Source organism: Narcine bancroftii, chromosome 14, assembly GCF_036971445.1.
Source record: "Narcine bancroftii isolate sNarBan1 chromosome 14, sNarBan1.hap1, whole genome shotgun sequence".
Classification (NCBI taxonomy): domain Eukaryota; kingdom Metazoa; phylum Chordata; class Chondrichthyes; order Torpediniformes; family Narcinidae; genus Narcine; species Narcine bancroftii.
Window position 1 is genome coordinate 45,570,960 of NC_091482.1, and position 21,847 is coordinate 45,592,806.

Consider the following 21,847-nt stretch of genomic DNA (forward strand, 5'->3'; position numbering starts at 1 on the left):
CTTATTTTAGATGTGGAACTTTATTTACATGCTGTTTGGTCTTGTGTTAAAGTAAAACCATTTTGGGAAGGAATTAGATTGGTCTTGGAAAAATTATTTAAGATTAAATTACCATTATACCCATCGATTTTTTTGTTGGGTTATATGGTTTCTTTGAAGGGATTGAGGCTGGATAAATTTCAAATTGCATTTGTACGTTTAGCGTTATCTGTAGCATGAAAATGTGTAGCTAGTACTTGGAAAGATAATGTAGAGATTAACATAGTACGATGGCATAATGAATTAAGAGCTTGTATTCTATTGGAAAAAATTACATGTAACCTGCATGATAATTATTCTTTCTTTGTTAATATGTGGTCTTCTTATTTGGACTATATGAATTTGAAAATACTTTGAAATATTCTATATATTCTATATTCTGTTTTGTTTTTGTATTTGGCTCCCCTTAAGGGAGCTAGCTGAAGGGTTGGGAGGGTGGGGAAGGTTTTTTAAAATATATCTAAAAATTTCTTGCTGTTATTTGATTGTATTTTGTTTTTAAAAAAGCTTTTAAATAAAATTTGAAAAAAAGGGAGGAAAAGGGTGAAAGCAAAGGTGCAGGAAGTGAATGTGATGGTTGAAGGGGTCTCTGCACCTCAGGACAGGAGAAGCCATGGTGCAGGTAGATGGAAGACATTTCAGAGGTGACTGTGCAGAATGTCTCATCCCTGGGTCGGCCACATTGGAGATGGAGGAGCTGGAAGAACGGGACACAATGGAAAGTAACTGGCGGTGAACCAGCAGCAGGTACAGTTGAGGTCTGGTGGAGAAAATGGTGGTGGTAGTTTTTGAGGGAGTGTGAATCGGGGAAGGTGGGTGATGGGGGATTGGGTTTGAGGGCCGGCTGCTCATTGGGAAGGGGTTGGGAAGCAGCCTTAGTGGAGTATTGGAACATGCTCAGAACAACGTCCACTGATCACATGGGTGACAGGAGAGTTACACCGCGATGTCACTTGATGGACATCTGGCAGGGAAATACAATTGATCGGAATCATGAAAAAGTCATGAAATTCGGTGTTTTGTGGCAGCATCATATTGCAGGCTGAGTTAAAAACCCTCTGGCGTTTATTCTTGCCTGAGAGTTGGCGCCTCCGTACCAGACAGTGGTGCAACCAGCCAGAATACTCTCCACAGTACACCTGTAAACGTTTACAAGAATCTTTGTGACATACCGAATCTCCTCAGACACCTCACAAAGTATAGCCCTGGCGAGCCTTCTTCGTGATTGCACCAACGTGGAGGTTCCAGGAGAGATCCTCGGAGATGTTTACACCCAGGAATTTGAAGTTCTTGACCCTCTCCACTACTGAGCCCTCAGTGAGGACTGGGTCAAAGTGCAAAGAGGTGGTAAGGAAAGCAAATGCAATGCTAGCATTCATGTGGGGAGGGGTCTGGTGATGATGCTGGTGGTTCTGTGGATTACTCGCTGCCTTGTATCTACCTCTGTGCTGCCAACTCGCTGGACAGATGCACCTGCCACAGGTAGTCAGATAAGCTAGGTTTATCTCTCGTGTTGGTTCCCTCATGACCTGCAGTGAACCAATAATTCAGGGAGTCATCCAATTCAATGGCAATGCCGCCAATGCCGCTCTTGGTGGTAGGCAATGGTCCCCCACCAAGAGTGTACTCTATGCCCTTGCTATGTTTAATGCTTCTTCTGCTGTTGTTTGACCTGCATGAGCATGAATTCTTCAGCTGAGAGAGGTCAGGAGCTGATGATCACAAGGTTCCCTGCCCATGTGTATGACCTGTGGGGGGGTCACACTTTGTAGGGTCTGATTAATAACTCTGAGGATGATTCGCACTCCTGCGCCCACCTCTGTGCTTCCAGTCAGGGTGGGGAGAAGATGTACCCAGAGATTGTGATGCGGGAGTCCTGTGCATCACTGAGAGGTCTGATTCTGTGAGTGCCCCTTGTTAGGCTGTGGGACGACTCTCCCAGTTTGGACACCAGTACCCCAGATGTTGAATGGGTTACACTGAGAAACACTTTGCCAGATTTGGTGCTGAGGTCGATGCTGGGCAACTGTCCAGTCTGAGCCACTTTGTACGGATGGCATCTAAGAGTCAACCTCATGGGATGGGTCAGGAGTCACACGAATTCTGCTGTAGATTTCCATCCCTGAAGGACATCAGTGGACCAGATGGGTTTTTAGAACAATCTGGTGGTTGCCATGGAGATCATCTCTAAGACCAGCTGCTGTTTTGTTCTCAACTCCAGATGGATAATTGTGTGCTGAAATGGGGGGGGGGGGGGGGGTGGTTGAGGTCTGGTTTATTAACAGCTGCACTCTGTGGATATGGAAGAAGATGGTCTTTTGGGCCTGATGAAGCTCTTTCAGGCTTTACTCCTGCAATCTGAAGTTGGAAATGTAAGAAGCTTCATTTTACAAGCACCCGATTTGCTAAATTTGCCAGCACTCCTGACCCACCCTGCTTCCCGACCAGAAAGGGTTACTGACTCCTGACCCACCCTGCTTCCTGACCAGAAAGGGTTACTGACTCCTGACCCACCCTGCTTCCCGACCAGAAAGGGTTACTGACTCCTGCTGAGGCCAAGGTGTTGCCTATCAATTCACTTAAACAAATGAACAGGAGTGCCCTTGAGGCTGGGCTTGTTTTCAGCTGTGTCTGCTCTGTGTGCATTTGTGACAGAAGGGAAAAAGTGTGTTTGGGGGAGAGAGAGAGAGTGTGAGAGAGAGAGAGTGAGAGAGAGAGTGTGAGAGAGAGAGTGTGAGAGAGAGAGTGTGAGAGAGAGAGTGTGAGAGAGAGAGTGTGAGAGTGAGAGAGAGAGAGAGTGTGTGAGAGAGAGAGAGAGAGTGTGTGAGAGAGAGAGAGTGTGTGTGAGAGAGAGAGAGAGAGAGAGAGAGATTCAAGCCAGTGGAAGTGGACTCTGCTACAAAGATTATTTTGGACAAATAAGAAGCAAATGATTTTTCTCTGCAGGGCTGTGAAGATAATCAGCCAACCCAAATCGAGCCGTCCCTGATAAGGCTGGAATGGGAGAACACCCCTGTAAAATATTTGGATGAGGGAAGGTAAAATGCAGTTTGACAAGTTGGGTGAGAACCTGGTTGCAGCTGTGTCATAAAACAGGTGTTGCTACAGACCTATCGGCCTTCTGCTGTCTGTGTGGAGTCGGGTGGGACGTGGTGTGCACCTGCCCGCACGGGACAGCCACTCGTCAGTTCGCCGACCTGAAGCTGGTCGCAGACAGAGCGGGAGTTTGGGAGACCGGCGACGGTGCAAACCAGGTTCAAGCCGACTCGGAGGGACGATGCCGCAGTTTAAATCGGCGTCCACTTGCACCATCTCCGAGGCGCCGAAGCCGGCCAGGAGGGTAAGCCCCTGCGGCTGCTGCGGCGCGGGGTCCGGAGCCTGGGCGTCCGGGGGCTCGGGGTTCTCTGGCTTTCTGCTGCCCGCTAAACCCTGTGTCTGCTCCTCAGGATCACGTCCGCAGAGTCCGCCTGACCCTACACGCCGAGGGCAAGGGCAGCCCAGCCCCGAGGAGAAACGAGGTCAGTGAGCGGGTGTGTGGAAGAACCATTGGGGGTGAGGGGTCTGGGGGTAGAGGAAACCTTTGGGGGAGAGGGGGCTGGGGGGACAGGGGAACCATTGGTGAGGGGGAACCCCTGGGAGAGAGGGAGATCCCCATGGGAAGAGAGGGCAGGGGTGAGGGGTGGTGGTGGTGAGAGGAACATTTTGAGGGAGGGGGACAGGGGGTCCCCTGGAGGTGAGGGGTCTAGGGGAGATGGAGCTGGGGGACAGGGAAGTGGGTCAAGGGGAGAGGGGGTTGGGAGGAGGGGGAACCCCTGGGGGTGAGAAGGGAAAGCCCTGTGGAAGAGGAGAGCTGGGGGATTAGGAAGCTGAAGGAAAGGGAAGATTAGAAGTGTGGGGGGGGGGGGGGGAACCCCTGGGGGAGAGGGGAAAGGGGGCAGGGGAGAGAACTGGGGAGCAAAGTGGGGGTGGGGCAACAGGAACCCCTGAAGGAGAGGGAGACTCCCTTGGGGTGAGGGGAACCTCTGAGGGAGACTGGGGACACTGGAATCCCAGCCACGGTAAGCACAACGGGGGGCTGTGGCAGAAATGGCTGACGTGACCTCCTGCGTGACAATTGTCCAAAAACCCCAGAGCCAGGAGCATTGATGACCTGATGTCCTGACCTGGCCCAATTTCACCCAGGGGCTCGCTTCCAACTGGGTGCAAGTAGATGTAACGCTGGGCATAGGGTGAGATGACAATTGGCATTGGGCCGGCAAGGGGTGGGGGGGGGGGAGCTGAGGGGATAAGGGGGAGCTGAGGGGATAAGGGGGAGCTGAGGGGGAGCTGAGGGGGAGCTGAGGGGGAGCTGAGGGGGAGCTGAGGGGGAGCTGAGGGGGAGCTGAGGGGGAGCTGAGGGGGAGCTGAGGGGGAGCTGAGGGGGAGCTGAGGGGGAGCTGAGGGGGAGCTGAGGGGGAGCTGAGGGGGAGCTGAGGGGGAGCTGAGGGGGAGCTGAGGGGGAGCTGAGGGGGAGCTGAGGGGGAGCTGAGGGGGAGCTGAGGGGGAGCTGAGGGGGAGCTGAGGGGGAGCTGAGGGGGAGCTGAGGGGATAGGCAGTGCATACCTCACCGATGTGTAACTAATGATGGAATGAGCTGATTCAATACATGGGGGTGGAAACAATTCACCAGCCAGTGGTCACATTGGTCAGAATGTTTGGACAGCATTGGAAGCTCCACAGGGGGAGATTTGGGTTTTGTGGACTTTAGTGGGTTGAAGGGTTTTCAAGATAGGACAGTGGCTTATGAGGGATTGCGATAAATTGTGGTGGGTAGTGGAACCATTAATGATATGAGTCAATGGAGAGTGTGTTGGGTGGGAATGGGAAGAAGGAAGGGGAGTGAAGTTTCCAAAAGCAGGATGAGATGGGTGGAGGGGTTGGTGGGTAGTGAAATTGTAAAGTATTTAGAGAAAGGAGACATCGGGCTGCACTGAGAGGAGGTTTGCCATGGTCGGGTGATGGCCAGAAGACACAGCAGCAGATGATTGAAAATAGCAGGTGCAGCAGATGCTCAAAATCTGAAATAAAATGCTGGAAATGCCAGGCAGCATCTGTGGGAAGAGAAGCTTCTAGTCAAGGATCCTCCGTCGGAATGGACAGAGGATGATTTTGAGGAGGGCAGGATCGAGGGACAGTTGGATGTTTAAAGCCTGGGGTCAGGTTGTGACTGAGGTCTCTGCGATTGGAGGAAACTTTCTCTCCTCCTCTGAGACACTCTCACTTCAGTCTCTGGGTTTCTGTGGCCATTCTGAAGAGGTAGACGGATGAATGTCATTTTGGCCAATGAATGCTGATGGGAAGAAATGATTAACTTAACAGTAACGTTTGGCATTCCAAAATATGACAATTGTACTGTGAGGTATAATTAGTTCTTAAAGGGAAAAACCTGACACTTGAGAAACTCAGCAGGTCAAACAGTGTCCTTTATATAGCAGAGATAAAGGTACAGAACCAACGTTTCAGACTTGAGCATTTCATTAAGGTCTAAGCAAAATGCAGACAGGCACTCAGCCCGAAATGTTGGTTCTGCATCTTTATCTCTGCTGTATAAAGGATGCTGTTTGACCTGCTGAGTTCCTCTAGCATTGTGTTTTAACTTCAACCACGAGGTCTGCAGACCTTCATGTTTTACTCCTGATTTCTTAAAGGTAACCTTGAACTTCACTGCTTGATTAACCTTTTGTCTTGTGGTTGCTCAGACTGGGTTTAAATGACGCCACTGCTTTGGAATGTTAACGTTGTGAAAGAGGAAAGAAATTATGTAGTTTCCTCTAGGCTTCAGGAATTCAAGTTTATTATCACCTGAACAGTGCACATACAGCCAGATGAAATTTCTCTGGGCCTTGGTGAACACACCTACACACATAATACATTTCTTTTATAATAATCACATCTATAAAAATATAAAGTGAATATGTATATAAATATTCTGGAATAATTCACTCAATTTTGTAAATTAATAAGATACCCAAGGTTACAGGACACTCTTCATCAACCTCACAGCCTGCAGGAAGAAGTTATTTACCAGCCTGATTTTTGATGTTCCTGTACCTCCTTCCTGGTGTTAGTGGGTCAAAGACACTGTGTGCTCGATGGTAGGGATCTTCAGTAATTGTTTGAGCCCTAAATAGTTGGACATTCGTCTCCCAGACAGTGCTCCAGGAAACCAAAGGGAACCTTAACGAATCATCAACAGTATTATTCTCTTTAAATTTCATTAACATTCTTGTCTTCTGTCACAGAGTTTATTTTCTACCCAATCGACATGTGATAGACAAGATGATGGCAGAATATCTTTGGATGCCAATATTAGAAACTCTGTTTCCCTAGATTTAAATGAAAGGTTTGGCTCAAAGACATCAATTTAGTTGCTGTATTAATAGATTGGTATGAGCAGAAGCAGTCCGTTTACAATTTCTGGTCTTTGTTAATGTTTATGTACTGGAGATCAGCTGATCTTTAATACCTCCAGCATTATTTGCTGCGATATTGTTCAAGATTTAATATCTCTGCATAGAACACTTCCAATTAAAACTGATTATCCACATGAAGGCAGCCCTATCTAAATCATTATTTCACGGTGAACAGCTTCATTTTGTCGAGTTAATGTTCCTTCCTTCAGCTGGAAGGTTGAGGTTCGTCCACAGAGGTTTTGTATGTGAGGAGTTCCCCCCACTCGTCTGAAGCCTCCACTGTTTATTGATCGATAGGCAGCCCAGGACAAAGCAGTGCACTGTTATCTCTGCCCAAGCGAGTCTAATGAGGAACGCCACTGTTTTTGGAGATGGTTTTGTTTCTCTGTCCACACCTGGAGAGTGTTTAATGAACAACAGTTGGGAGTTCGAGTGCCTGAACATTGGTATTGATATTGGGAATAAATCCAGCCCTACATTTCTGTAAGTCCAGTGACATGAATTCCTGCCCTGACAGGAGCCCACCTCAGTTCAGAGCAGGAGTTAAATGCATAGTTCACACAATTCCCTCTGTGTACTGTGCATTTATTCAGAGCCCTCTTCCATTTCTCCCTGAACATGGTTCAGCAATGCGACCTCGGCCTCCAGGTGTGTGAGAGGATGCAAGGGTCCTTGTGATGGTTGATTCCCCAGCAGCAGCATGAACAGAGGTCGTTCTGATTTATGGGCTGTTCCCAGGGACTCAGATAAAATCAGACATCCAGAACGGGGCGGCACGGTTGGCGTAGTGGTTAGCGCAACACTGTTACGGCACCACTGATTGGGACCAGGGCTCGAATCTATGCTGTGAAGAGTTTGTATGTTCTCTCCGTGTCTGCGTGGGCATTTCCAAGGGGGCTCTGGTTTCCTCCCACCATTCGAAAGGTGAATTGGATGTAATTGGGTGGCATGGACTCGTGGGCCGAAAAGGGTCTAAATTTAAAAAAACTGCTGGAATACCATCCACTCGGCGAAAGACTCCTGGTCTGCCTGAAACCTGTTAGGCTTCCAGCACATGGAGATGTCGGTGAGGCTGGCACGTTCCAGGCTGCAGGATTACGTGGTGAGGGACACACTGAGGCTGGGCGCAGCCAACGTGAGGGCGCTGTGGGGAAGGGCCACAGTCTAGAGTCCTCCCATTACTAGGCGCTGAGAGTTTGAGACTGAGGGGACGTCCCTCAAACAATGGTGGGGGTGGGGAGAAGCGACGGGGGCCACAGGTGGTGTAATGGTGTAAATCAAAATGAATGTAACAATGTACAGTGATGGGTATAAAATGAAAGGTGTGAAAATACTTTGAACGGTTTTTTTTTTTGTAAATAATTTATTGTGAATAAAGTCTATTTTGGTATAAAACAAATGTATCCCCTGGTTACCCATCTGTACCTTCCCACCACCCATCCCCAGACCTCTTCTCTCCCTAAATTGTCAGTTACCCAGCATTGGGTGACCAGTCATGGGAAGACTGGAGCCATCACCCTGATCTTCTTCACAGACAATTCCTCACCATCAGCTACCTGTCTCTCCTGGGGAGCTGTCCGAACGTGGACCAGCTTAACACGAGGTTATGCTGACTTGTCTAATCTTATTTAACAATCAAAGCCTCCCTCAAACCCATAACCCTCTATTTTTCTTGCATCCATGTTCCTGTCCAAGAGTCTTAAATGTCCCTATTGTATCAACTTCTACCACCATCCCCGGCAATTCAAGCATCCATCACTCTGTGTAAAACCCCACCTCTGACATCTCCCCTAAACTTTCCTTCACTCACCTTAAATATTTGGTAATGTTGCCTCAGGAGAAGGTGCTGACTGCCCACTCTAATCAGTGTTGATGGCAGAATGAATGTTAGAGGGGGGCATTAGTGTGTTTGGGGTGGGAAGAGACTGTGAAAAACTCAAACTCGGCTGCAGAGGGTGAGGGTGGGTCTGACAACAACCATATGGGGGGGAATAGCACCTTGCTTGGGGTCAATGCCTGTTGATGCCCCCTCCCCCGGCACTAACCCTATCTCTGCTCCATCTAATCACTGCCCCTTCCTCCCTCCTCTCTTCCCCTTCCCCTGCATCTTCCTCCTCTCCTTCCTCCTGTCCCTTCTCCCTTTTTCCTACCTCTTCTTCCCTCCTCTCCACCTCCCACCTTCGTTGTTCCAGAGAGAAAATCCCCAGTTGTGTATTCCTTGCCTCATACAGCATGTTCACCAATCCAGGCAGCATCCTGGTAAATTTCCTCTCCACTATCTCCAAAGCATCTACAGTTTTCCTGTAATGAGGCGACCTGAACTGAATACTCCACATGAGATCTGTTCATGGTCTGCAGGTGTTGTGATTGTAGTAAGTGCACAAATGTGTTTGAGAAAATCAGCAAATCCCAGAATGTCCATAGGAGGTAAATATATACATAAAATCAATGTTTCGGGCCTGAGCCCTTTGTCAGGGAATGAATAAAGAGCAGACAGGCTTCTGAATTAAAAAAAAAAGTGAGTGGAGAAGGGGCGGGAGCAGGGTAGAAGGGGCAGGGGGGAGAAGGGGTAGGGGGAAGGGAAGGAGCAGGGAAGGGGAGAAGGGGCAGGGGAGAGGAGCACTGCCCCATAGCCAGGAGGCCATAGATAGAGATGGATAGGATGGCAGGAGAGAAAAGGTGATACCTTCACAATGCAGTGGAATCCTTTGTCTTGTTAAAGTACTAATGCTGGAGTGGAGAGTAAATGTTTAGATTTGAGATCCATGCTGGTTGTAATAATAGCAAAGTTTACTGTAAACCCTTGGCATTGGGGTGACTGGTGCTCCAAGTGGGAAAAGGAGCTTTGATGCTGCCACAGAGCGTTCCAATCTCCATGCCAAAGACTTTGGCCAGTAGGGTGGGGCAGCTGGCAGAGATACTGCTCAGAGTCCTCATGACCTTGCCCTGGTGCTGCTTTCGTAGAATGTGTCAGTTCACCATGTGACCGCTTGACATACCCTGGATGCTCCAGCACGTGCTGGTAGGGTAATGGGTCAACGTAGATTACTCATGGGTGAGTAATGGGAGAATTGGTGGACTGTATCAGCCATGTAATCTCATGGGAAATGAAGAAGAGTCCAACGTGTGGCTCCTGGAGCCTTCTCTACCATTCAATGAGATTGTGACTGATTCTTGACCAGGTCACAGGGACCTAAATGGGTGGAATGGGATTGCTCTGAGACCTGGCAAATATTTAATGGGCTGAATATCCTTCTGTATTGTTGGGAAATATGAGCATAGCAAATAGGCTGTGTAAAAGTATTCAGGTCAGAAACTGCGAATGAAACCACAGTTGAACAAACTGAAAGAGCTCGGAGCCATGTTCAAATGCCAGGTGTGTTGGATAACGCAGTTTGGAGAAAGTTCAGAAGAATGGGTCTAAATGTTTTGATACTCATAAAAATTTGCATGATTTAAGCAGACATATAAATAAACCACCAACCAGGCTGTTAAGAAATTAATATTTCAAGCGTATATCCCAGTGACTGAACTTTCTTTGACAGTTTTCCAGATTGAGACTGATTCGTGTTCACTCTGCTACTGTGGGGTCTGAGTTGGCAGTGTTGTAGAGCACAGAAATGGGCCATTTGGCCCATCACATCTATGCTGTCGTTTTTACCCATTTACACTCTTTAGATTTGCCCACATTAGGTCTGTATCCTTCTGTGTCCATTTAGTTGGACAGAAGCCCAATAGCCTGAACATGCCTGAGATAGTCTGATCTCAGAAGCTAAGCAGGCCTGGTTAGTACTTGGAGGGGAGACTACCTTGGAACACCAGGTGTTGTAGGTTTCTGTGAGGGGCGCAGGACAAAGTGACAAAAGTCCAATTCTCTTGTGGTGGAAGGACCCCTCTGTGTAAAGCCTTTAATCACCTTTCCTCGCACCTTCAAACGGCAGCGTCACAGGTACAAATATTGCTATAAATTACATTTCAAAAAAATTACAAGAAATAGGATAAAAGGAGGCAGTGTTTGTGGTTCGTTGGTTATTCAGGAAGTTGTCCTTGTGCCGCTGAGTGCTTGTCTTTAGGCTCCTGTACCTTTTCACTGATGGTAGCAGAGTGGGGGTCCTCGAGGATGGAAGCTACTTTCTTGAGAAACTGGTAGATGTCCTTGAGTCTGGCAACTCGATTATGGGATAAGATTTGACGATCTGTCCCATCTATACCTATCTGGCCACTCCTCTGTCACCTCCTTTCCTGGGGAAACAAGGCCATGCTTTTCAGACCTCTCCCTCTGATTGAAGCCCTCCAATCCAGCGGTGATCGCCTGGTCAATCTCCTCTGCACATCTCTCCATTGCAATCACATTCCTCTATAATGTGACAACCACATCTGAACAGGGTACTCTGTTCAGTCTAAGGTGCTTTGTAAAACTGCAACATAACATCCATCGTAACACTAATCTTTAACCTATGAAAGCAAACATACCATTTGCCTTATTCACCACACAATGTGGCCACGTACAAGGAATGGTAGACCTGGACCCCTAGGTCCCTCTCTGCTTGTTCTTTACAGTCTGACCATTTACTGCATGTGTCCTATCCTCATTAGATCTCCCAAAATGTATCACATTGTACTTGCTGGGGGATCAAATGTCGTCCTGCTGACTCCATCTGATTATGTCTCGTGGTACGTTTGGGCAACTTTCCTCACTAGTCACAGCACCACCAACATTTGCGTCAACTCCAAATTTACCACTCACACCTCCAAAGAATGTTTAATGCTAATGTATATCTTATTACCGATAATGTATATATCATTACCGATCCCTGCAGTACACCATGGATCATAGATTTCAGTCAGGAAATAATATTTTCATCACAACCTTCTGTACCTTATACCATGCCCACTTCATCAAGGTCTTGGGCCTGAAACGTTGGTTCTTTGCCACTATAAAGTCCACAGTTTGACCTGCCAAGTTTCTCCAGCGTCGTGTTTTCTATCTTCCTGTTCTGGACCGTTTTACTGAGCACTTGGCACAGAGAGGGGACCGGTAATGTGAAATGGGTGAGGCAGTGAGATTCAAATCAATGTCAACAAGTACGAGGCCATTTCTCTTATTAATTTCCACATTGAACAGACTCTCTTTTAATAAAAGGATGGGTTTGTTCCGAGTTCACCCTTCACCAGCTTTTGTTTCTGCTCTAGTACATTTGAGGCAGGTGCGAAAAGATGGACAATGGCAAAACATTGCATGCCACTGTTCCAGAGTCTGTACGTAAACCCTTGTGCAATAATATGATTCAGTCATAATTCACTGAGGCTTTCCACCTCGTGCACTTTGATCCATCTGAATACAAATTGCATGCACTCGAAATTGTGCAAGTGTTTTTTTTCGTTAGTTTCCATTAGGACTCCCTTAAATATGAACAAATGCAGCATCAGCCAATTAAATTGCACAGTTTTGAGTCATTTTTCAAAAAAGATTGGCTACAAATAATGCATTCAAGAGCATTTGATGCAGTTTTAATTATGCAATTTAAAAATAGGTTATCACAAAAATGTGCATTTTAATCAATGTCTTGTGTGTCATGTCTTGACTAGTAGTTGAAAATGGTTATCAAAAAAATCCTCAATAATTTTTAAAAATGATATCGAGGTACTTCAGCTGTTTGTAGGAAGTTGACTAGATTAAGAGACTGTCTGCAGGATATCCTGAAAATACAATTTTCTCTAGACCCAAAGATCTTTTTAATTGGGGAACTTACTGAAATGGCTTTGTTAAACAGATTGGATAAAATCAAATGGCGTTCTTGAGATTAGCTCGAGCAGTAGCAAGGAAAGGTATAGATGTTTCATGGAAAGATTAATTTACAAAGATGGCATTCGGAAATGAGGTCTTGTATACCAATGGAGAAGATAACATAATCTACAAGATCAATATTATATATTTTAAAAGATTTGGAGCCCATACTTGGATTATTCAAATTTTAAAATCTGAGACTGGCCGTGAGTGCAGCTTGGATGAATGATTGATTGAATTAGTCTCCTTATTTCTTTCTTTTAGTTTCCTTTTTCTTCAGGGAGTATGATTTGGTTGAAGGGAGGGGTAAATGGGGGGGGGGGGGTGGTTAGGTAATTTTTAGGATTCTTTGTAGTTCTTGTTAGATTTTTTTTCTATGTAACCATGAAATTTTTTTGGATAATTTGTTAATATTTTTAATTTTGTAATTATGGTTATTAATTTGTTTTCTAATAAATAAAATATTTTTTTTTAAAAAACAAGAAAGTTAACAGATGCTGGAGTCGAGCGCAACACACAAATGTGCTGGAGATACTCGGCATCCAGAGGAAGTAAAGGCCCAATGTTTTGGGCCTGAGCTCTTCGTCGAGGTATAAGTAGAAACAGGCAGGTGCCTGAGTAAAAAGGTGTGGGGGAGGGGGGAAGAGGAGAGAGGAAGGGGCAAGGGGAGGAGCACAGGCTAACAGAGAAGGTCAGAGGTTTGTGGTGTTAGACATTTTTATAATGCGTTTTGTACCTTTTCTATGAAATGCTGTTGTAAGAACAACTTGTCTTGTTAAAGGCTCTCAAAGATATGGACTTGCTCATCTCATCGTGGCGATTAATGTGAGTTGTGATATGACACATCTTGTGGGTTGGCCTTGCTGTGTGCAGCCAATACCAAGTACTGAGGAGACATGGACTTCATAATCGTTTGTACAGGGTGTTGTGATTTTGCGTTGAACACGGGAAAAAGAAAATGGCAAAACTGGGTGGGGATATCTGGGCTGCAGACTTCAGCTACACAAGTCTCAATAATGTTCTTTGAAAACTAGTCCACCCTGTAATAAATTCCAAACCAATCAGTCATTATTACGGCCAGGCACTTTGTTTTTGACGACTATCGGGGGTACATATTTAAAAATTTCCAACGATTTTTCTGATCATTCTTGCTTGGAAGTTCACATACTCTAACTGATCAAGAGCATGGCTAAGTGACCTGTGTTACGAAAAACCAGCAGTAATAGATATGCACCACAACACAAAGGGTTACTTAAACAAAAGTAGTTTTTAATTATATTTGAACAAGAAAATAGAATTAAACTTTAACTTGTTACTATCAACTTCCTTCACCTACTTAAATCCCCCCCCCCCCCCACCCAATACTAAGCGCAGGTGTGTGTAATGTGTATTTAAGATTAGAAAAGTTCTTTGGATCACAGTCCAATCTCATTGGTTGTAGGCAATTCTTGTACTGTGCACAGAAGTTAGCATTAACAAAGTTCACCAGTCTTTGGTGCTTAACAAGCAAATGGTTATCACTTAGGAGGGTTCTTGTTGGTCTTCAGAGAAAGATTTCCTTTTGTTCCAGGACATGCGCACCTGATTCCTGTTTAATCAGTCTTGCTGACAAAACTTGCCCCCTTCAGGGTTCTCCAGATGATCCTCATTCTTTCAGGTCACCTTTCAGACAGCCATTCTTCTCCTTTGACCAGGCAGTCTTCCAAAGTTTGCCAGCTTTGTCCTTCTGGAACTGATTTCTCTCTGTTTCACATCCTCTCTCTCTGAGAGCAAAACTTCTGTCTCTGTCTGCAAAAATCACATACTGTCCCAGACAAGCTGTATGCTGCAACCTTGTTGCTCTTTTTGCAAAAAGCATTTTGCAAAAGTAGTCCTGCAAATATTCTGTGTTTTAAAATGTTTGTGTGCAACCTGCTCTAACAATTCCTGCCAAACCACCTCTAAATACTCTGTCACACCTGTTTCTGGGTCTCTGTGGATCTGAAAGAACTAGGATATGAAGTGCTGTCATTTTCAAGTTCATAATCAACATCATCTGACTGTACATATGTTCCATAGGGGTCGGGGTTGGCGCCACATCTTTGTGCATTGTATATTAATGATTTAGATTATGAATGATTGGCCCTGTGGCCAGGTTTGTGGAAAGTACAAAGGTCGGAGGAGGGGCAAGTAGTGTAGAGGAAACATGGAGGCTGCAGAGGGATGTACACCAATTAGGAGAATGGGCAGAGAAGTGGCAAACAAAATTTAATGTCAGAAAATGTACAGTCATGCACTTTTGTAGAAAAAATAAACTAGCAGACTTTTAAATGGGGGAAAAATTGAAAATACCCAGATGCAAAGGGACCTGGGAATCCTCGTGCAGGATTGTGTGAAGGTAAACCTGCAGGTTGAGATGGTGGTGAAGAAGGGAAATGCCATTCATTTCAAGAGGAATAGAATATAAGAGCAGGGATGTGATGTTGAGGCCTTATAAGGCACTGGTGAGATCTTAATTGGAGTATTGAGAGCAGTTTTGGGGTCCTCATGTTCTGATGTTGGAGAGGGTACACAAGGATGGTTCTGGGAATGAAAGGGTTATCATATGAAGAGCATTTGACAGCTCTTGGCCGAGAATGTAGGAGAATGAGGGCGGATCTTGTTGAAACGTTTTCAATGTTGAAATGTCATGGACAGAGTAGATGTAGAAAGGTTGTTTCTCATCATGGGAGAGTCGAAGGCAAGAGGGCACAACTTCAGGATTGAAGGGCGGCCACTCGGAACAGAAATGTGGAGGGATTTTTTCAGCCGGAGGTTGGTAAATCTGTGGAATTTTTATCCCAATTCCTTCTGGTCACCTCATTATAGGAAGGATATGGAAGCTATGGAGAGGATGCAGAGGAAATTTACTAGGATTGGATTATACACTGTCTTATGAGGCAGGGACTTTTCTCTTTGGAGAGAAGAAGGATGAGAGGAGATTTGATAGAGGTCTCCAAGGTTATGAGAGGCATAAATAGGGTGGAAGGCCAGTGCCTGTTTCCCAGGGTGGGAGTAGCAAACACCAGAGGACATCCATACAAAGCTAAGGGAGGGAGGTTTAGGGGAGATATCAGTGGTAAGCTTTTTTTTACACCTTGCCTTGCCTGGGATGGTGGAACATTAGGCACATGGGTGAAAGAATAGTGGGTTATGAGGTAGGGAAGGCTTAACATTTTTTAGGTTTATATAGGTCAGCACAACATCGTGGGCTGAAGGGTCTGTACTGTGCAGTTATGTTCTATGTTTTACGTTCATTCCCCTCCCACCAGGGGGAATCTCAGTGGCCAACTACCCCTCCCCACCAACCCGCAAGTCTTTGGGATGTGGGAACGCATTGGAGCACCCAAGTTGTCTAGGAAAATGTGCAAGCTCCATGCAGGTAGCACCCGAGATCAGGGTCGCTGTACCACTCTGTGTGCCATACTCTTGGAACTGGACAGGGAGCAGATCCTTTGGCCCATGTATGTATGCTGAACAGTTCATTCACATTTTCATTCCCCTTATCGGTGAACTCTTCCTCCTGCACGTTCCTTTTCTGCGGCGCGATCGTCAATCTCGAACACCCCTTCTGTGAGAGCTGGAAAGTACATTCTTAACAGGAACCTGCAGAACTATGCTGGTAATAAGCAGCAAAAATATTTGTGCACTACGAATAGAAAAGTCATTGTTTGGAGTCAGTGGACGAGGTGAAGCCTGGAGTTTTGCCAGAGTATCTGTTGAAAACTTCTGACTCCCATTTGCAGGGAGACACTGGGCATTTTTACACAGAAACTTCAGAATTATGTTGAAAAAGAAATTAGCGTACCTACCTCTGGCATGCCCCAATGTGGTCGTTTTACACAGGGGCACTTTTACACAGCCTTCCTGTGTTGCGGAGTTTGTCGGAGGGGGAAACGTCGTATTCATTGGGCCTGTTTCTTATGGAGTGGCTGCGGTCAATTTACACTGCAGCCGCTCTGTAAAATTACGGGTGGAATTAGCATAAAAAATTCCGTCTTGACATATTTACGCTACTGCCGGTGCAGAAAATTTCCCAAAATGTTCTGCTGTTCAATGTCTGTGTGAAAGTGTTAACAGATGCACACTCGAGAGGACTTAGTGAGTGACAATGAGCTACCTGAGATGGTAAATTTTGAACAGGAGAAGCTGAATTGCCTTCTCCACGGAGGAGATGGTGCTGAAAAGTCAGGTCATTTCATCTTCCACACGGGCAAGAGAAGAAAACAAATCAATGATTGAACCTGGGAGGATTCTCCTGTCACTTACACAGCCACTGAGAAGTTTGTTGAATCAATATCCCGAGTCCCTTTGTTCTCTGCATTAAATAACCTGCCATCATCTCGTTAAACCCTCAATGACAAGATCACAAGAAAAAGGGGACAGAAGCAAGCCATTTGGCCCATTGAGTCTGCTCCGTGAAACCTCCCTGAGCTAAACTGTTCTTGCATCTAGTTCCAAGTTCCGGCCTTGTCCCCATATCCCATGATAACTTGACTAATTAGATACCTATCAATTTCCCCTTTAAACTCCCCCAATGACTGGGCCTCCACAGCTGCATGTGGCAATGAATTCCACAAATCCACCACCCTCTGGCTAAAGAAATTTCTCCCCATCTCTGTGGTAAATTGGCTTTTTTATTTCTTAGACTGTCCCCTCTTGTCCTGGAATCACCCTACAGGGGAAACATCTTACATCCACTCTGTCCAATCCATTCATTATTCGAAATGTTTCTTTATTTAAGTCACATAAAAATTATTGTTAAATCAACGCCTGTGAACTGTAAACAGAATTGTGTTTGGTGGAAGTACGTTTATTGCAGTGCAAAATAAGCAGAAATAATTTGTTGTAAAACAGGGAAGTCTGCAGTGATTGTAATTAATACACAAAAGTGCGAGAGAAACTCAGCAGGTCTCACAGTGTACCCTTCATACATTAACGAAGGGTTCAGGCCCAAAATGTCGGTTATAGATCTTTGCCTCCTTTGTCAGGTGTTTGAGGAGATTTAGTGTGTCACTGAAGACTCTCAAAAACTTATACAGGTGCACCTTGGAATGCATTCTGACTGGTGCATCACTGTCTAGTACAGAGGCGCCAAATCTCAGGACAAAAAAAAGCTCCAGAGGGTTGTTAACTCGGCCTGTGACATCACGGGCACCAGACTGCCCTCCATCGAGGACATCTACATGAAGCGGTGTGTTTAAAAAAAAAACAGCCTCTCTCTCTCTCTCTCTCTCAGCAGTGTGTTTAAAAAAAAACAGCCCCTCTCTCTCTCTCTTTGAGACTTGTTCATGACAACAAATACCAATTCTGATTCCTCTGGATGCTGCAGGACCTGCTGAATTCCTCCAGCACCTTTGTGTATCAACAAGAAATAGTTTGTTGACAGGTATGGTTCTGTGTCAGTGGGGACAGAACAAAGGCCCACAAAAAAATGAGGATGTTGAGCTAATTGTAGGAACTCCAATTACACATTTTTCTTTTGTAAAAACATCACGAGACTGAAAGTGCTCCAAAGATATGTGACGACCTGCAGAGAGGTTTCTGCATAATGCAAGCAAGCAAGAGATTGAGGAGGGTTTTAAAGTTATAATGTGTCCCTTCTGCATCTAATGTTCAGAAAGCCGGCAACAGTGAACCATTGGATTCAGATGACCCCCTTCTGAATGAGAAAAGGAATTGGGAGAAAGGAATAGGTGGGTAGTAGTCGAATTACAAAACCATTTTTGTCAGGACATCATTGAACAGGGGAATTGGTTTAGAGCATTACAGGACAGTACAGGCCCTTTGGCCCACAATGTTGCGCTGTCCTATATAACCCAACCTCACAACCTTCCCGACCTCACACCCATATCCATCTATTTGTCTTCATCCATGTACCTGTCTAAGAATCTTTTAAATGCCCCTAATCCTGAGCCCTTCACCACCATCCCTGGCAATGCATGCAAGACATTCCAGGCACCCACAACTCTCTGTGTATTTAAAGAAAACCTTATCCCTTGGGATCATTGGGAAACACAAGGCCAATTCATCCTGAAGAAGAAGGGCTCTGAAGGGAGGACGAGACAACTGTGGCCATCGGGGGAAGTGAAAGGCAGAAGGAAAGCAAAATTAGCAGGAAGCTGGAGGATTGGGTCACTTTTAAAAGGGCACCAAAAAAGCAATAAAGGCAGGATAGGTGAAATACGAAAATTAGCCTGTGACATAAAAGAGGACATGGAAAGTTTTTTTTCAGATATTGAAAGATTAAAACAGGGAGGAGTGGACATTTGAGAGAGTGAGGGGGCAGACACTAGTAATGAGGTGAAGGTGGATAAATCACCTGGACCAGATGGACTACGCTGCAAGGTTCTGGAAGACGGAGCTGAAGAGATAGTGAACTTTCAGGAATCGCTAGAGTCAAAAATGGTTCTAGAGAACAGGGAAATGTCACTCCAGTCTTCAAGAAGAGAGAGAAGTACAGGACAGGAAATTATTATCCAGTTAGCCTGACTTTGGTGCTTGAAAGGATTCTTGAGATTATTATTAATATTAACCATATAATAATTACAGTACGGAAACAGGCTATCATGGTCCCTCTAGTCCACACCGATTTAAGTGAACTCCACTAGTCCCACCTACCTGCTCCCTGTCCATAACCCTCCAATCCCCTCACATCCAACAGGCCATTTGGCCCTATCCAACCCTCCCTTAAATGACAAAATTGACCCTGCTGCAACCACCTCTTTTGGAAGGTCATTCCACTCAGCCACCACTCTCTCAGTGAAGAAGCTTCCTTTTATGTTACTTATGACCTCTCATTCCAATCTCACCCAAGGACAAGGTTTTGGTGTACTTGGAAACACAAGATAAAATAGGCCAGAGTCTGCATGGTTTCCTTCAGGGGAGATCTTGCCCAACAAATCTTTGGGAGTTCTATGACGACGTAACGAGGGAAAGTCAGTGGATGCCATTACTTGGATTTTCAGAAGGCCTTCAACAAGGTCCCACACATAAGGGTGGTAAACAAGATAGAGGCCCGTGGTATGTCGTGAAATCTACTAGCATGGATGGAAGATTGTCTGACTGCAGAAGGCAAAGAGTGGAAATAAAGGGAGCCTTTTTGGGCTGGCTGCTGGTGACCAGTGGTGTTCCACAAGATCTGTGTTAGGTGCGCTACTTTTCAACAAACCAGGAAAGGACATGCATGGTAAATGGTGGGGGACTGAGGAGTGCAGTAGAAGAGAGGAACCTTGGAATGTGAATATATAATTCCCTGAAAGTGGCGTCACAGGTGGATAGGGTTGTAAAGAGAGCTTTTGGCATAATGGCCCATAAATCAAAATATTGAGTACAGGAATTGGGATTTTATAGCAAAGTTGTATAAGACATTGGTGAGGCCACATTTGGAGTATTGTGTGCAGTTTTGGTCGCTTCACTACAGGAAAAAGTGCAGAGAAGATTTTCTGGGATGTTGCCTGGACTTCAGGAACTGAGTTACAGGGAAAGGTGAACAGGTTAGGACTTTATTCCTTGGAGTGTAGAAGAATGAGGGGGGATTTGATTGAAGTATTTAAAATTATGAAGGGGATAGACAGAGTAAATGTAGGTTGGCTTTTTCCACTGGGGGTAGGTGAGATACAAATCAGAGGACATGGGTTAAGGGTGAAAGGGAAAAGTTTAAGGATCACACAAGGATCACTCAAAGAGTGGTGGGGGTGTGGAACGAGCTGCCAGCTAAAGTGGTGAATGTGGGCTCAATTTTAACATTTAAGAAGAATTTCAACAGGTATGTGGATGGGAGAGGTATGGAGGGCTATGGACTGGGTGCAGCTTAGTGAGAATAGGCAAGAAAAAGTGGTTTGGCACAGACTAGATGGGCCGAAAGTGGCCCATTTCTGTCTTGTAATTGACGATGGTTCTACAGGGGACTGCTTGTGGAGTGTTTTGCGTATTGAGCACCAGCTTTCATTGAGATGGCAACAATGTGGTCCTGCAGCACCAAGGCCCAGTCAGTTTGAGCATGTCCTGCCCTGGGCCACGAGAGAGTTTGCTGCTCCGCTTACAGTGTCGGGAGATCCCAAATGTCTACTGAAACACGAAGGTTACCTGCTCACAACCAGAACAAAGCAATTTGACTTTAACTGGAGTGTCTGTTACAAATTACACCTCCTCCCACTCGGTCTCCTGGAAAGGTGTCATCCCTTTCCCCCAGACTCCCCACCTCCACCGCAATTGCTGTCCCAATAATTTCATCACTGACTTGGAACTGTCCTGGTTGGGATTCCCCCCACCCCACTCCAACTCCACTCCTGTTGCTCCGTTCCTGGAACTGTCCTGGTTGGGTCCCCTCCCTCTCCCCCTATCTCTCTAGTCCATCTTGGAAACTGCCAACCAGACAGCATTAACATTGACTTCTCTGATTTCTGTTCAGCCTCTCCCCTGAGTATCTCTCTTTCCCTATCCTTTTTCCTTCCCTTCCCCCTCCTATCAGGGAGTGACCCTCTCCCATCACTTCTCAGCCCTCCCATCTGTATCCACCCACAACCTGTGGCCTGTGCACCTCCCCCTGCCCCTTCTTCCCTCAACTTCTCCCCTCATCCCCACCTTTTTGTTTAGGCGCCTGCCCGACAAAAGGACCAGGCCCAAAACGTTCGCTACCCTTTAACTTCCTGTGGATGCTGTATGATCTGCTGAGTTTCCCCTTGTTGTAACCCCTAGATTCCAAACTGTTGGAATCTAGGGGTTATAACACCCTCCAGGAGAAGTGACTTGCAGGACCACATATTTGGAATTTTTATATCATGTTACCCTTTTGAATAGTATCTGATCTGATCTGTTTGAGTTCAGGTTCCACCACATACCATCTTGGAATAATTGAAGGAACTCTGTGAAATGTATGGAGCAATTGCTGGAAGTTTCGAGGAGAGAGAGAGAGAGAGTGAGAGAGCAGGGAGGGAGAGGAGGGAGGGAGAGGAGGGAGGGAGAAGAGGGAGAGAGAGGAGGGAGAGAGAGGAGGGAGAGAGAGGAGGGAGAGAGAGGAGGGAGAGAGAGGAGGGAGAGAGAGGAGGGAGAGAGAGGAGGGAGAGAGAGGAGGGAGAGAGAGGAGGGAGAGAGAGGAGGGAGAGAGAGGAGGGAGAGAGAGGAGGGAGAGAGGAGGGAGAGAGAGAGGAGGGAGAGAGAGAGGAGGGAGAGGGGGGGAGGGGGAGAGGGAGGGGGAGGGGGAGAGGGAGGGGGAGAGGGAGGGGGAGAGGGAGGGGGAGAGGGAGGGGGAGAGGGAGGGGGAGAGGGAGGGGGAGAGGGAGGGGGAGAGGGAGGGGAAGAGGGAGGGGGAGGGGGAGAGGGAGGGGGAGGGGGAGGGGGAGAGGGAGGGGGAGGGGGAGGGGGAGGGGGAGGGGGAGAGGGAGGGGGAGAGGGAGGGGGAGGGGGAGAGGGAGGGGGAGAGGGAGAAGGGAGTGAGAGAGAGAGAGAGGAGGGAGGGGAGAGGGAAAAGGGAGAGGAGGGGTCAGGGAGAGAGAGGGGGAGGGAGAGGAGGGGGAGAGAGACTCGCCAAATTCCAACTGTCCCATTT

The 21,847-nt window shown here is 46.4% G+C and overlaps 1 protein-coding gene across 2 annotated transcripts in view; it reads left to right on the top strand.

The window, feature by feature from the left end:
• Window positions 1-2,792: 2,792 nt before the first annotated feature.
• Window positions 2,793-21,847, top strand: part of LOC138749682 (myocardial zonula adherens protein-like) — a 65,777-nt gene continuing 46,722 nt past the window's right edge. The window contains exons 1-2 of one of the 2 annotated variants that reach the window (XM_069911416.1): window positions 2,793-3,379; window positions 3,486-3,557. In XM_069911416.1, the coding sequence (XP_069767517.1) occupies window positions 3,317-3,379; window positions 3,486-3,557 (135 nt within the window). In that variant the 5' untranslated portion in view covers window positions 2,793-3,316. The remainder of the gene's footprint in view (window positions 3,380-3,485; window positions 3,558-21,847) is intronic. The other variant, XM_069911415.1, reaches the window with a different exon arrangement.